The sequence below is a fragment of the Coregonus lavaretus genome, assembly GCF_964263955.1.
Source record: "Coregonus lavaretus genome assembly, chromosome: 32".
NCBI classification, from domain to species: domain Eukaryota; kingdom Metazoa; phylum Chordata; class Actinopteri; order Salmoniformes; family Salmonidae; genus Coregonus; species Coregonus lavaretus.
Genome location: NC_140019.1, coordinates 1,553,067 through 1,570,241, shown reverse-complemented (window position 1 = coordinate 1,570,241; position 17,175 = coordinate 1,553,067). Strand labels below are relative to the sequence as shown.

The 17,175-nt window shown below is 43.3% G+C and overlaps 1 protein-coding gene across 1 annotated transcript in view; it reads left to right on the top strand.

Annotated features, from left to right (window-relative positions):
* Nucleotides 1-5,070: 5,070 nt before the first annotated feature.
* Nucleotides 5,071-17,175, top strand: part of LOC311107652 (palmitoyltransferase ZDHHC2-like) — a gene marked incomplete at both ends in the record, with an annotated part of 36,520 nt that continues 24,415 nt past the window's right edge. The window contains 8 exons of the mRNA XM_084150180.1: nt 5,071-5,197; nt 8,855-8,881; nt 10,713-10,807; nt 12,978-13,098; nt 13,531-13,600; nt 13,715-13,747; nt 15,224-15,344; nt 15,842-15,974. Of these exons, the coding sequence (XP_084006306.1) occupies nt 5,071-5,197; nt 8,855-8,881; nt 10,713-10,807; nt 12,978-13,098; nt 13,531-13,600; nt 13,715-13,747; nt 15,224-15,344; nt 15,842-15,974 (727 nt within the window). The remainder of the gene's footprint in view (nt 5,198-8,854; nt 8,882-10,712; nt 10,808-12,977; nt 13,099-13,530; nt 13,601-13,714; nt 13,748-15,223; nt 15,345-15,841; nt 15,975-17,175) is intronic.

The window sequence follows — 17,175 nt, the reverse complement described above, 5'->3', positions numbered from 1 at the left end:
CGGGCAGCGAGGAGGCTGAATCCTCGCCAGGCCAGGTGGGCCCTATTCTTCACCCGGTTTGATTTTACACTGTCATACATTCCGGGTACGAAGAACTTGAAGGCAGATGCACTGTCCCGGCTGTATGACACAGAGGAGAGGCCCAGAGACAACACCCCCGTACTCCTGCATTGTGGCACCGGTAGTATGGGCGATGGACATGGATATAGAGCAGGCATTACGCACAGATCTATCTCCACCTCAGTGTCCAGCTGGGCTGCGGTACGTGTCTGCGCTTATCCGTGATCGTCTGGTCTACTGGGCACACACATCACCCTCCTCTGGTCACCGAGGTATCGGTCGTACAGTGCGCTGCCTGACCGGAAAGTACTGGTGGCCTACCTTGGCTAAGGACATGAGGGTGTACGTCTCCTCTTGCTCAGTGTGCACCCAGAGTAAGGCACCTAGGCACCTCCCAGTGGGTAAGTTACAACCTTTATCAGTTCCACAACGACCATGGTCTCACTTAAGTGTTGATTTTTTGACTGATCTTCCCCTCTCCCAAGGTAACACCACCATCCTGGTCGTTGTGGACCGCTTTTCCAAGTCCTGCCGCCTCCTTCCTCTGCCCGGTCTCCCCACGGCCCTGCAAACTGCGGAGGCCCTGTTTACGCACGTCTTTCAGCATTACGGGGTACCAGAGGATATAGTGTCTGACGAGGTCCCCAGTTCACGTCCAAGGTCTGGAAGGCGTTCATGGAACGTCTGGGGTCTCGTCAGCCTGACCTCTGGGTTTCACCCCGAGTCAAATGGGCAGGTGGAACGGGTAAATCAGGAGGTGGGTAGGTTCCTTCGGTCCTACTACAGGACCGGCCGGGGGAGTGGTCGGTGTTCTTGCCATGGGCAGAATATGCCCAGAACTCTCTTCGCCATTCCTCTACTAACCTAACGCCATTCCAATGTGTTTTAGGTTACCAACCGGTTCTGGCACCATGGCACCAGAGCCAGACCGAGGCTCCTGCGGTGGATGACTGGTTTCGGCGTGCGGAGGAGACGTGGGACGCTGCCCACGTTCACCTCCAGCACGCCGTGCGTCGTCAGAAGGCCAACGCTGACCGCCACCGCAGTGAGGCCCTGGTCTTCGTACCGGGGGATCGGGTCTGGCTCTCGACCCGGAATCTGCCCCTCCGCCTGCCCTGCCGGAAGCTGAGCCCGCGGTTTATGGGGCCGTTCAAAGTCCTGAGGAGAATCAACGAGGTCACTTAGGTTATTACTTCCCCCTAATTAACGTATTAACCCCTCGTTTCATGTGTCTCTCCTCAGGCCGGTGGTGGTTGGTCCGCTCCAGGAGTCTGAGGTGTGGGAGGTTCCTCCACCTCCTCTGGACATCGATGGGGCCCCGGCATACTCTGTCCGTTCCATCCTGGATTGGAGGCGTCGGGTGGGGGGCCTTCAGTACCTCGTGGAGTGGGAGGGGTACGGTCCAGAGAAACGGTGCTGGGTCCCGGTGAGGGATATCCTCGATCCCTCCCTGTTGCGGGATTTCCACTGTCGCCATCCGGCTCGCCCTGCTCCGCGTCCTCCTGGCCGTCCCCGAGGCCAAGGTCAAGGGGGGGGGGGGATACTGTCACGAATTCCACCGAGGCTGCCTCCCCTCCTTGTTCGGGCAGGCTTCGGAGTTCGTCGTCACCAGCTTACTAGCCACTGCCGCTCCATATATCATCATTACATTTGTCTTGTCTTGTCAATTACACACACCTGGTTCTTATCCCCTCATTAGTCTGTGTATAAGTGTTCCCTCTGCCCCATTGTCCTTGTGGGTGATTGTTATTTATGAGAGTAGTGTAGCTCGGTGGAGCTACTCTCCCTTTGTATTGCCGGGGTAGATAGTCCCCTGTGCCTGTTTCCGTGTGTCACTATCCAGCGCATTTGTGTACGACAGAATAAACTCTGTATTCAGTGATTTATCCTCCTGCGCCTGACTCCTTCTATTACACTCATCACAAGTGTAGTTCCCTCCCAGTCCTAAACCTGATAATCTGCCTGTACAGTGGGCGCATTGCTAACATACTTTCTCCAAGCCTGTCTGCAGCCCACTGCACAGATCAACTGACGCAGGGAAGTACAGAAATAGTACTCAAATAACTCTCAGAGCCAGCTAGCTAACACCTTTCAAATGGGGGTTTTATCTCTGGGTTTCATTGTGTAAATAGAGGCTGCTAACTCTATTAATAATGTATCATAATCCAGGTTTTACTCTGTAATGGAGAAATGTAGTGTATACTAACCATACAGACTATTTTCATACTAGGCCTACTGACAGGGACTCTATACAATGAGAACTTTATGAATTTGCAGATTTTTTACACCAAAGGTAAAATGTTGGAGTACCAATGAGATTACTGTTTGTTCAGAGGGGTAGGCCTACCTGTGTTTATTTCTAAATGGGTAACATCATAGTGTATGCATTTCAGTGATGTTTTATAGAGACTGTAGTCCTGGTCTCGTGATATTTACCTTAGGTGGATTTCCTGCTTGAATACATACTTGGTTTGCTAGTGCCAATGTCTCACAATATTATCTCATATGTTACATATTAAATCAAACAAATGGATGTGTTTACTTAGCCTACTCCCTTTGCATGATATAACAGAAGCCATTTGTGCAAGTAATGTGAATATCTTACATTTTCTTTTTGTCTACCTCTTCTGAATGATGTTTGGAAGTCATGTGAATGACAAAGCTCTCGTCTACAGAACTTTGTTAAGATGAGATGGATAACACAGGCTGTTGCAGGCTGTTACGTTGACTTGGTAAATAAAGATTTTAAAACAATCAAAGCTTTGTGTAATAAATGTTCTGGACACAAAAGCGCACACACGAGCGCACACACACACAAACACAATTTCATAACCTCTGACCTCAGATTTTAGCTGAAGGCAATATTTAATATGTCAGTTATTAACAGCTGATTGTGTCACACATTCCTCAGAATTTTGAAACAGAGCGGCTATATTAGCATCTTCTGCTCTTACTGTATTACATTCATAAACAAATATGCCTAATAGTGCTTGACTTGGGCAGGGGATCACCGGAGCTGAGTACCAGCACCTCACATTTTCCACTGTTTGAGCTCCTATTCCTCATATAATATTAGCTCAAAAGGATTGTGGAACTCCTGCACCTAAATATAAACAGTACCGACACCCAAAATGAGTACCTGAACCTATTTCAGTCCAAGTATGAAAACATGTATGCATTCACTAACTGTAAGTCGCTCTGGATAAGAGTGTCTGCTAAATGACTAAAATGTAAATGTAAAAGTCAAGCACTGCCTACCAGTGGCGGCTCCTGAAAAAATTCTCAGGGGGGGCAATTTTTCTGATGATTTAGGTGACCTACACACATTTTAAAATATATATGTCCAGCAACAACATGAAGACAGGGGCAGCATATAAGTCAATACCAGAAGCATTTATTGACTGATCTCAAAAGTGTTGGCTTACCAGGGTTGGTGGAGCCCTCAGTTTCATCTTTGCCTCGCAAAGCTAACTCAAACACTCCGCAAAACTTCACACACTGGATTAGCCGGCTGAGGATGTGGCGGTTCTTGCTAATGTCGTAGTAAATATATTTGTTATAGTGAATATGGAATATGATATGTTGAGTAAAATGTTGTGCTAAGATCTATTTAGGTCAGGAGCTGGTTATAAGTTCTGTTCCTATCCAATAACAATGGACAAAAGGGTCATATCTTGTCAGCCTTGTCAGTTTCAGTTCTCCAGTAAACTTGTGATTATCAACACTAACCTCATCGTTGTGGCGGCGGACAGCTAGCCTGTATCCCTCATCCAGTTGAGTGGGAATGTTCACTCTCCCCAAAGCAGACAATCTCAAACAGCTATCCATGTGGGTCTTTGACAGCTCATGTTTCTTAATCTTTCCTGAAAGATGGTGCATGTCCGTTACACACCAGTCGCTGTCCAAGCGGTGCTGTCTGCCGTGCCGCCTTCAGGGTGAAAGAGTAAGCAGGGGGTAGCAGAAGACTGCATTAGCTACATCGCAGCCTGCTAGCCAGGTTTTTCGTTCGTACCAATTTTTGGAAAATCCTCGGGTGTAGGACTTCCCCCCTTTAGTAGAAACCTGTTGAATTATTAAATTTGGTCTGGGAGGTCCTAATTGTTTCGTTGCCAATTTATCTTCATTTGTTCGCCGACAAAAAGGAACTTCTTTCAAAGACACAATCGAGTTGCACTGAAGCCTAGCCATTTTGACAGTAATAGTAAATTGATTGACGCTGCTACCCGCTCTTTTCTTAGTTACGTTCATGGTTATGTTACGTATGACGAAAGCGCGTAAGTGCAAGCCCTCAGAAACCCATAGAGATTGTATTGAAAGCTCTGATATTTGAAAAAAATTGATTTTACATGGGAGTCTATGACAGACTTCTGGGCGATTTTCAACCTGACTGAAATCGCCCCAAAAGGGGGGGGGGCCATTTGAAGCACGACTTTAGCCTGATTGGACATTTAGTGGCACTGTGGCAGATCAGACGTCTAGATTACAACACTGATAACTACTGTTGCCGTGATATAATTGATTAGAAAAAAAATCCCTTCCTTTTCCCGTTTGGCAGTGCATCGCCCATATCGCCCTATTGAACACACCGCCCCTGCTGCCTACCAATAGGCCTATTCTACAAAAAGGCACATTAAATGTAGCCTAAGATCTTTCCATCATATATGCCTACTTTCATCAATGTTAGATCAATGTCAAGTCAACATTAAAAGCAACTTAAATGTTGATACACATTTTCTTCTCTGCATCAATGGTCAGAGGCTCAATGGGCTCATTCCAAATAATGAAAATTGGTTTGCAGCGTTCCACGAACGTCATGGCAACTTGATGAAAAGGGGTAGTGCTCTATATTTTGCAGCACAAAGAGGAACGAGGAACGTCGCGCCGCCGCTCTCTGCCTGCGAAGTGGAGGCTGAAGAACAGAAGTGCTACGTCCTGGCTGATTTATGTGCAGTAAGCTCAGTGAACGAGAGACAAAAACTTAATGTCAAACAAATGGTTTATAAATAGAATATGGCGCCGTCTGGCTCGCGCAGTATCAAACGGAGCTGTCAGACAGTTTTGTATTGGATTCCAGTTATTTTTATCACCATCATAGTGGCTTGGTCCTACTACGCGTATGTTGTACAGCTCTGCATAGGTAAGGATAACTCCGCTGTCGGTACAGTATGGGTTTGAATGCTAGGATGCTGTGGATGCCTTGCATTGCCTTTAAAACTGATGTGTCCATGTGTTTTTCCCAGCTCCTGTGCTGCGTCTCATTTTCAGCATTCACTCATGTTGGTCCAGCCTGATTTTGGACGCTGAACAATTTGTTTATGCTGGTGCTTGTTGTTGACAGTACCAATTTCTACCATCATTTCAAAGACAGTTATTCTGGAAACAAATGTTGGTATCTGGAAGGCTCCTATAAATACTATAACTGAAATAGATTACATTAGTTGCAAATACTGTTTGATTATAATGAAATAATGATAGTGGAAATGTAATTATTGGTTGTTTATATATGGACTGACATCATTCAATAATCTTGCTAATGTGTTTGATTATCTCAAGCAATGCACCATATACTGTATGTATGGACCATTTATTGCAAATGTATAATCCAAACAACTATACAAGAAACAAGCACTGATTAAGATGAAGGGTCTATATCAACTTGTGCCTCTGTAAAACATCCAAGTTGTGGTCTGCTTTTAAATGTTTATGACTATGAAAAATCAAGCCCCCTCCATTTGAGTTCCTCTCCGGATGAAAAATCACTTCACAAGGATGAGTTTGGCAGATTGATGGCCTGTACTATCCTTTGCCTGTATGTATGGATTACATGGATGTACTACTACTTCATACAGCTCTGACAAGATTCATTACGTGTTCATGTGTTGCACATTCACGACAACACTGTGATGTGATCAGCACTTGCTGCTTTACAATAAGCAATCTAAGGTAGAGTAGAGGCCTGAGGGCACACACTTAATGTGTTGTGAATGTATTGTAATGTTTTAAAAATTGTATTACTGCCTTAATTTGCCTTGGCAGCAGCTAACGGGGATCCATAATAAATACAAAATACAATTGGGCCCTATGAACCCTGCTCAAAAGTAGTTCACTATAGGGTGCCATTTTGGACATTTAGTTCCTCCCTCCCATTGGCTTTCAAGGCTGGTTTTTAGGCTGGCAATGTTACACTTTGTTAAATGATTGTGTAAAAGAGAGGAATATTAGACAGAATATTGAATTTACCTGAATAGTGATGCTGATTCCTTAGGTGAAGAGCTCTGTGTGTGTCAGAGGAAACCAGGGATTGAATGTATTAATCTGTTATCAATGCTTTTAGTTCCTACAATATGATAGTTTGATATTTGCATTGACTGTAAAATGACAGAAAACGTATATGTCTTGTTTTCTCCTATCTATAATGAAACCAGTAAGATAGGACTAGAACTGTTGTTGCCAGCAAGTGGTGTGATGAGTTCCCAAAAAAATTGTAGGAGTGTATCATCAACTGATCCCTCTAGTTCTGTTAATCCCATTGTCTGACTCACTTAATTCACCCCAAGCAATCTCTGCCTGACCCAGTTTTCCCCTCATAAAATCACTTCACACTATCTTTGAAAAATGGCAGCAGGGTCTTTTGAAGTTGACAAAATGTCAAAGCTGTGATATTCCAGCGCTGTTATTGTTGGGAAACTTTATGAGAATTCTTGGACACAAATCAGTTGTTTGATTTCACCCTTTCAAATGTATTACCAAGCACCTGTTGTAGTATGTGGACAAACAATATGTTATGCCACACCACTAAAGTGCCAATTCACTGCCCTCTTAGTCGTGTTGACCCAGTGTGTATGGAAACTGGGTTGACAACACACACATAAGCATGCACGCACACACAATAATTATTTGTATGATTATTTTGCTCTGATCACCTTTCCTCAGCTCTGGCTGTGTATGTGTGCAGACTGCAGTGTGCTATATGCCTGTGAATATTAAGCTAATGTGTGCTCCTGTAAGGGCTGATTGGAAGGAAGAAGGATCAATGTGCTGTTGGGGAACTGGTCTTATGTGTTTGGTGTTTTTAGTATTAGTTATGTGTAGGATACTTTGTCTCAATTAGGGAGCTGGTCCTGTCTTTTCTGTGCTGTTGATGTAGTATATAATGTATTTGGTGGATGCTGGTCATGTGTATTAGGTGTGTATTTTAATGATGTTTATTAAGTGTGTGTAGGTGTGTGTAGTAAGGTGCAACTGTGTAATATGTGTGTACTGGAGCTTCTCATAGGTGTCTCTTGGTGATGTTCATGTTATATTAGTAGGTGTATGTAGTAGGGTGCTACTCATGTACACTGAATATACCAAACATTAGGAACACCTTCCTAATATTGAGTTGCACCCTCCCCCTTTTGCCCTTAGAAAAGCCTCAATTCGGCAGGGCATGGAGAAAGCATTCCACAGGGATGCTGGCCAATGTTGACTCCAATGCTTCCCACAGTTGTGTCAAGTTGTCTGGATGCCCTTTGGGTGGTGGACCATTCTTTATACACACAGGAAACTGTTGAGTGCGAAAAACAGAGCAGTGCTGCAGTTCTTGACACAAACCGGTGCGCCTGGCACCTACTACCATACTGCCTATTCACCCTTTGAATGGCACACATACACAATCCATGTCTCAATTGTCTCAAGGCTTAAAAATCATTCTTTAACCTGTCTCCTCCCTTTCATCTACACTGATTGAAGTGGATTTAACAAGTGACATCAATAAGGGATCATAGCTTTCACTTGGATTCACCTGGTCAGTCTATTTCATGGAAAGAGCAGGTGTTCTTAATGTTTTGTATACTCAGTAGTTGAGCTGATTCAGTGTGTTGAGGACTGGGGTGCTGATCCTAGCAAGTGGCCAGCTTCTTTGTTTGCCCCCTGTCCAGCTGCACGTGGAGCAGCTGCAACAGTCAGCACAGACTGTAACAGACACGATGCTACTGTTGTTTTCATTGCTTTCGTGTCAATGCACATTAATGCTTTATTATATCAAAAGGTAAAACAAGGACAGTCATTTATGATTGGAATGGGTCGTGATAAGTTGTAGGATAGGGATCATCAACTAGATTCATCTGTGGGACAATTTCTTCTTGAGCGGATGGTCGGGGGGCAGGAACATAATTTCAAAGAATTTGTAGACTGCAAATTGACTGCAAGAAGCCCAAACATATAATATTTGACTAAAACATAATCATTTCAAACCTTGCTTACATTTGTATATGATCACGTGTCTCTGTATTATGCGTGGGAATACTTGGGAACAGATTTCCTAAATTAAAATCACTTTGTGCTGATTTCCTGGTGTTTTTACAGTCTTTTATGTCCAAAATAAATAAAACAAGTATTTATATATTTTTTGGGGAAAACTTGGGGTGCCTCATAAAACCACCTCCAGTTGAGGAACCCTGTCGTAGGAGTTTGATGTCTCAGACGGCATTGGGACTAAAGGATGTCTTAGTGTTAGCATATTTCACTTATAGCAATTCAGCAGCATGCCTACAGCATGTCTGTGTGACCCTCAGCTTATTTATCATTATTAAACAATAATTTGACGCCAAGTACACCAAGGAGAAAATTTGCCACATAGGCATATCCTTTGTTTTTAGCACAATCTACACATTATACTGAAGAGGGATGCTGCTGAAAATGTTCAAAGCATTTACATTCGTATTTTTTCGGGTGTTATGCAGTAAACGTTGATTTTTTTTACGGTAACTAAATACAGAGACATGACTGCACATTTCTCATCTTTTCCTTTCAGAATCCATCGACAACATTGGAGAAAAGAGTAAGTGCCCTGACCGATATAGTTTTTTTCTACAGTATGATATGATGAACACTGATGCCATGCCATTAGTAGTGCCTGTCTGTCTCAGTGAACCCAGCACTGATGAATAACCCAGAGGATTGAGGCTTATCAATGGTCAGTCGTGTGCCAACAGTAGCCATTAGTCTGACCAACTGCCGCTCAGGTGGTTAGTACCATTGTGGGCAGGGGAAGTAGGTCTGTTAAAGTGCTTGTCTAAGAACTTTCTGTTTCCTCTGCCAGGCCTGAATCTGTTATATACACAGTTAGAGTCAGGAGAGACACCCAGGAATGAGGATGATGTTGCATGATGGGTCAGGGAGTACGCAGTTGGAAGCAGTTGAATAGGATGTTCCCCAAGTCCCTCATCAACACAGGCTGGGACCCAATAGAGACATTTACTGTAGCTAGCCTAAGCATCACTACACGCTTCATCATAGTCTAACCCCAACCTGTCTTTTAGAAAAAATGTCAGTCAAGCATGCAGTTTATAGTCAGTTTCATGGATTCCAATTATGTTTGTTTACTCAAAACCATTTGGAAACTAATTTTCACTGTTATTATTAAAGGCTATGTAAGAGGGCTTCCTGAATAAATAAGATCCCAAAAGCAAAAAGGACTTCTGTTATCTTTGCCAGAGCCTTATCTAAGCAAAGTTAGGCCTAGATTCAATCAGATCAAGCGTTAACCTGCGATAGCCGACATCCGCATAGCTGATGTTTTGGTAGTGTCAGAGGTGTAACTGTGTTGGAGCTGTCAAATCGGTGAGCAGCTGCTCTTGATCATTGTCACGAAGCCACACCCATCCTACTCGTGTTAGAAGTTCGGAACGAGAGTGTTAGGGACTGTGTAGGCTATATAGAAATAATGACTCTAACTGAAAATCATGAAACAAAATAATGAGTATTTCTATCAGCCTAATCGAGGTGTATATTACATCTCAACAAGTTCAAACTTGTTAACAAGGCTGCATGGGATTTCTCTTAATGTGACTCTGTGTAGGCTTTAGGTAGGCTATAATGCCAGGAGCCGCTTGTGGTTTTACCTCTGCATTTCCACCTCCGACACTGCCAAAACAACCGCTATGCGTATGTCGGCTAAAGCGGATCTGTTTGAATAGAGCCCTTAGTCAAGCTGACCCAAAGCCGCCACAATTTCTCCTTTGGGGGTTCTTAGGAAAAATGTGCTCTGTTCAAAGTGTGGGAAAGGAATAATAACTTTATTGACTTTAAGTTAATGGGAAACAGGGCATTTTTGTTGGTCTATTCGAAAACTGTATCAGAGATCTAGCTGCTAGCAGACATGACTTGCCTGCACAGTGAGCTGTATGTCTTTTTTTCCCTTTGTACAATTTGTTTTGAGGGATATACAAATGTTTTCTTTAAAACAACAATACAATACAGACAATACAAATGGCCACTCCTACAGTGGGTGCTCTGGTCAGAGGGTGTGCTCGCTCCCACCCGCCCCGAGACGCCGACACGGCAAGGCCCCGCTCCCGACCCAAAGGGGATTTTCCAAGGGCGGGAAAAACCAAGCCCCGCCCGATGCCCGGACGGGCATGGAAGCGAGCGAACCCATAACTACCAGGACCAGGATACACACCGCTCACAGCATGAAGCCAAACCACAAAAATCTAAAAACATACAATAATCCCAGCCCTGCCCTCACCCCTGATTGGAGGACCTACATTTGTGTATATAATTATTCCAACACTCATCAATTCCACCCTTCAGAAAGCCACAGATCAACCCATCTTTCCCAATAAATCATCATTCTACAATTGTCTTTCTGTATGTCTTTCTATTTCCAGTTGTTTACCTGCTGGCCTATCATGTTGCCTTCATCTTGTTTACCTGGGCCTACTGGCAGACCATCTTCACCAAGCCCATGAACCCCATGAAAGAGGTGAGTGTGTGTGTGTGTGTGTGTGTGCCACCGTTGTTATAGTAATCTAGAACTGAAACTAAAACTAATGAAAAAACATTTAGTAAACTTAAATAAAATAATTCACAAATCCATTTGAAAAACTAAAATTAAACTGAAACTATTATCTTTGACTCCAAAACGAACTGAAGTAAAATCAAAACCAACATGAATTATGTTCAGTTTGAGGGGGGGGTGGTTTCAAAATCTAATGGGGTTTACAAACTTTTTTTCGAATGGGATTTTCAAGTTTCTGAATCTGGCGGGTCACATTGAGATTTACTTTATAATTGAAAGGTAGACTCAGTGAGATGACGTTGCCACAAACAGCACCACAGGTATTCGGCGTGTTTGAGTAGTAAGGCTAAAGCAACCGACAGTAGACGAAAGTCGGGGGAGGTGCATATGCGACAGCCGAAAGTCGGACACTAATGTGGTTTTCCAACAGCAAGGCTCAGATCAACATGGTAGTGTTGCCATTGTTTATTAAATGTTTTCTTTATAATGTCGAAATAAACATGGATCTAACCACCATATCACACAATCTGAAATCATAATAGAATATTATGTGTGTACATTGTACAATCACTTATTGAGAAAGAGCCTCAAATATCACATGTATTTGTATATATCCACTGTACACATAAATCGCGGCAAATTGGTTCCTCTTTCATGTCTTTGGTCATGTTCACGTGGGTCAAACAAAAGCACCCTGATGATTGGTTGACAATAGAGCCTCCCACAATGCAGGCGATGCTGCAGGATGAAGTTGGTGAAGAGCAACTGCAGAAACTTGCAGTCAAAACTTCATGACCTTTGATCACATTATTGTTGTAAAGTTCATGCAGTTGACATGTAGATGCAAGTCAGACAATCCCCAGAATGCAACACACGATGGTCACCGACTTGACCAAAGTGATTCGCTTGAACGCACCCATTATGCAAGACTTTGCTCTTACACCGTCACACAGAGTATCTGCGCATGTGCACAGCTGTGTTTCATGCTGCTACAACGTGGTAGCTACGGGACCAAAACAGTAGAGAAGTTTAGCCTCGTGCTTCAACCCTCCTGGTTGTTACAGAAATTGTGTCTACCTTTAAACCTAAACTAACCTATGCATTACTGCCACACAGTGGCAAGAAGTGACATCCCCAAAACACATAAATGGCTCCTAGCCTCCCACACATTTCTGTCCCTAACACTAAAACTGAAACGAAATTAATATAAAAACAAAATATTTTTTTTTATAAAACTTAAACTGAATAAAAACTAATAAAGTGGATCTGAAAACTAACAAACTAAACTGAATTTCAAATAAAATCTTAAAACGAATAGAAATAAAAACGAATATATAAACGGAAAACTATAATAACCTTGGTGCGTGCGTCTGACCACAGTCACCCACACGGCTCTAGACAAGTCTCGATGATGAGGTACAGGGAGAGGTGCAGAACTAGGCTACAGTCTCTCCTTCTATGATTGAGAGTGATATTTAGTGTGATATTACATTCTTCTCCAACTGCCTGAAGGAGCACTCTAATAGCACTTCTCCTGACCACTCGGATTCAGTGCTTGTTGTTGTTGAATCCATGTGCTTCAGACGACACTCAAAAATCCTCCTTACACTACTGAGTGCTCTGTTTCATTGTGTGCATTCAAGGGGAGAGAACTTAACATTCAGGTCACCACATAACAATGTTTTCCTTCATACTGTAGTATTTATTTGTTAGATTATTCAGTGGGTGGTGATGTCGCAATAAAAGTGATATATGTGGCACTGGGTACCATGCTGTTTGTTATTGTTGAAGTTATTAGTCCTTAGCCTTCAATCATAAAATGCCTGAGTGCCTCAAAGTAATAATGTAGCAGTGCTGTGGCTCTCCAACCAATCTAGCTGCTCAGGCAGAAGGAATCAGAAGGAAAGGGGAAATATAGAACTGCAAATGACTGATCAGCCTTGCGACACACAACAATACTGTACTGCAGTCCTCCAGCACTCAGAGCTACACATCATTTAGATCACTTGCATTATCATATTCTTTGATAAGTGCTGTAATGGGAAGTGTATCTCATTAGTAATGGATATAGGCCTGCAGTATGCTAGAGGCACAGGATGCTTCTTATTATGTTCCTCCATCCTCTCCTCTGTAGTTCCACCTGTCCTACTCAGACAAGGAGCTGTTGGAGCGTGAGGACCGCGGAGAGTCTCAACAGGAGATTCTTAGAAGGCTAGCCAAGGATTTACCCATCTACACCCGCACCATGTCTGGAGGTACAGAACACACGCTGATAAACGTCTTAACTGTGATGGATGGTTCAATGCAATTCTGCCCTGTGACTTTTACCAATCCACCAGTATAACAATTTCATTGTTATAGGTGCTTTCATTGTTATACATTCTTTATTTAATTGACAAACCATTTTCATTTGACATTCTCTGTTTACAATACAAAGATATTTCTATAGCATTTCAGTTGTTGAACACAATTACAGAAATGGTGATGAACAAAAGAACATAGGCCTATGGTACCCCTAAAACCTTTCAATACTTGCTGTTGACAGAGCAGTGTGTAGCGACACACCAGAAGCACTGGCCTTTGGCAATCAAAAGTCAATTTCATTTGTTATTTATCAGTGGGGTGGATAGGCTGACAATGGTGTCTAATTGACCATGCTAACGCTGTCTCTTGCTGTCTCTCCTCAGCTATCCGTTTCTGTGATCGCTGCCAGCTGGTCAAGCCTGATCGATGTCACCATTGCTCAGTCTGTGATAAGTATGGCTTTGCTCATGGTCCTATGTACTGTTAATAAGAACTCTGCTGTAACTCTTTTTAATGTGTAGGAGAATATTCTAGCTGTCACTGAGGTTCCTTACTGTTGTTTTACAGATGCATCCTAAAGATGGATCACCATTGCCCGTGGTATGTATTGTTACTGTATGATCTCATACTAAATATAAGTGATGTTTTATTAATTATTCTAGGGAAATAAACAATATTTTCCATTAGGTCCCTGTATGATTTGTAATAGTGTTTAAATCTCATTTGATAAATAGATAGCTTTTTCCATTGTCGTCAAGGGCTTAACAGATGTCTGTCTACGATATACGCTACATGACCAAAAGTATGTGGACACCTGCTCGTCGAACATCTCATTTCAAAATCATTGGCATAAATATAGAGTTGGTCCCCCTTTCGCTGCTATAACAGCCTCCACTGTTCTGGGAAGGCTTTCCAAGGCTTTCCACTAGATGTTGGAACATTGCTGTGGGGACTTGCTTCCATTCAGCCACAAGAGCATTAGTGAGGTCGGACACTGATGTTGGGCGATTAGGCCTGGCTTGCAGTCGGCGTTCCAATTCATCCCAAAGGTGTTCGATGGGGTTGAGGTCAGGGCTCTGTGCAGGCCAGTCTTCCACACCGATCTCGACAAACCATTTCTGTATGGACCTCCCTTTGTGCACGGGGGCATTGTCATTCTGAAACAGGAAAGGGCCTTCTCCAAACTGTTCCCACAAAGTTGGAAGCACAGAATTGTCAAGAATGTCATTGTATGCTGAGGGGCCTAGCCCGAACCATGAAAAGCAGCCCCAGATCATTATTCCTCCTCCACCAAACTTTACAGTTGGCCCTATGCATTGGGGCGGGTAGCGTTCTCCTGGCATCCGTCAAACCCAGATTCATCTGTCGGACTGCCAGATGGTGAAGCGTGATTCATCACTCCAGAGAACACGTTTCCATTGCTCCAGAGTCCAATGGCGGCGAGCTTTACACCACTCCAGCCGACGCTTGGCATTGCGCATGGTGATCTTAGGCTTGTGTGCGGCTGCTCGGCATTGGAAATCCATTTCATGAAGCTCCCGACAAACAGTCTTTGTGCTGACGTTGCTTCCAGAGGCAGTTTGGAACTCGGTAGTGAGTGTTGCAACTGAGGACAGATTTTTTTACCCGCTACACGCTTCAGCACTCGGCGGTCCCGTTCTGTGAGTTTGTGTGGCCTACCACGTTGTTGCTCCTAGACGTTTCCACTTCAGAATAACAGCACTTACAGTTGACCGGGGCAGCTCTAGCAGGGTGAAAGGTGGCATCCTATGACGGTGCCGCGTTGAAATTCACTGAGCTGTTCAATAAGGCCATTCTACTACCAATGTTTGTCATGGCTGTGTGATCGATTTTATACACCTGTCAGCAACGGGTGTGGCTGAAATAGCCTAATCCACTAATTTGAAGGGGTGTCCACATACTTTTGTATATATAGTGTAGATGATATTTCAGCCTTGTCCATTTCTGTTTGGGGACATTCTTACAATCTATGTTGCAGTCAAACTGTATGTTTTTTTTCCCCATATTGTGTGATATTGACTTGGAGCATTGCCTTATTGTTTTGGAATGTGACAGGGTGAATAACTGTGTGGGCTTCTCCAACTATAAGTTTTTCATGCTGTTCCTGGCATACTCCTTATTATATTGCCTTTTCATCACTGCTACAGATTTACAGTACTTCATTAAATTCTGGATCGTGAGTACAATATCTTCGTTGTAAACTTCTGAATAATTTACATTCTGTAGAATCTAAATCAGTAGAATGATTGCATTTCTAATTATAGTTTACTGTCTTATATATCTATATCTCTCTATATCCATGTTCATTAGGGGGAGAATACAGTATGAAAGATGATGCTTGGTGTATAACTTTAAAATCACTGTTTCATGTTATGTTTTTGGCATTCTGATTTCTCTGCAAGGCTGGAGGTACAACACATGACCGTCTGTTAGAATAACTGGTATGAGCCAATCAGCCAATCAGTGGCATTTAATTTGAGGACGATGCACACTGATTGGTTAAGCTCCCCCTAAACTAGTTTTGTAGTGACCTAGTCCTAGCTAACAAACGCTAACACCCAACTAGATGACATACTTTCCTTACAGTAACTTCAATAGAGAGGTAATGTTTAATGTGCACTTGCAGATACTAGAAGTCTAATGCATTGTGTTTGTGTGGAACTGCTCCCTCAGGATGGTCTGCCTGACAGCCAGGCTAAATTCCATATAATGTTCCTGTTCTTCGCTGCTTCTATGTTCTCTGTCAGTCTGGCCTCACTGTTCGTCTACCACTGCTGGCTGGTCTGCAAGAACAGATCCACTCTAGGTAAGGGCTGTTTTTGAGAGCATCTCACTGGTGTCTCACTAAACATAGTGTAAATAGACCTAGTCTGGGTGCACTGACTGAGTCTCCAAGTATAGGGACTTTATTCAATTTTTCTCCACATCCAATAAAAACAGAGATTGAGTCCCTCATCTGTGGTATGATTCGATGTATCTTTGTCATGGCCAATATCAGACAGACAGACAGAGAGAGCAGTCTCAGATTGGAGTGAGTGGATTACTCAGGGAGTCTGTTATAACGCCAAGAGGAGGCTCAGAGGAGTAAGAGGCTTAGAAATAGACACTGGTCAGGTAGCCCTGCTGGACAGGCCTTTAGAGGAAGAGAAGTCAGCCAAACCACAGCTCAGAACAGCCAGCAGACCTGAAGGCATAGATCTGTCCTCAGAGAGCAGGGTACTCAGGCTCTTTGGTTCATTGGCATTAGTTATTACATAAAGTCAATTAGAAATACAGTGAGGGAAAAAAGTATTTGATCCTCTGCTGATTTTGTACGTTTGCCCACTGACAAAGAAATGATCAGTCTATAATTTTAATGGTAGGTTTATTTCAACAGTGAGAGACAGAATAACAACAACAAAGGGAGTGCTCCTAATCTCAGCTTGTTACCTGTATAAAAGACACCTGTCCACAGAAGCAATCATTCAGATTCCAAACTCTCCACCATGGCCAAGACCAAAGAGCTCTCCAAGGATGTCAGGGACAAGATTGTAGACCTACACAAGGCTGGAATGGGCTACAAGACCATCGCCAAGCAGCTTGGTGAGAAGGTGACAACAGTTGGTGCGATTATTCGCAAATGGAAGAAACACAAAATAACCGTCAATCTCCCTCGGCCTGGGGCTCCATGCAAGATCTCACCTCGTGGAGTTGCAATGATCATGAGAACAGTGAGGAATCAGCCCATAACTACATGGGAGGATCTTGTCAATGATCTCAAGGCAGCTGGGACAATAGTCACCAAGAAAACAATTGGTAACACACTACGTCATGAAGGACTGAAATCCTGCAGCGCCCGCAAGGTCCCCCTGCTCAAGAAAGCACATATACAGGCCCATCTGAAGTTTGCCAATGAACATCTGAATTATTCAGAGGAGAACTGGGTGAAAGTGTTGTGGTCAGATGAGACCAAAATCGAGCACTTTGGCATCAACTCAACTCACCGTGTTTGGAGGAGGAGGAATGCT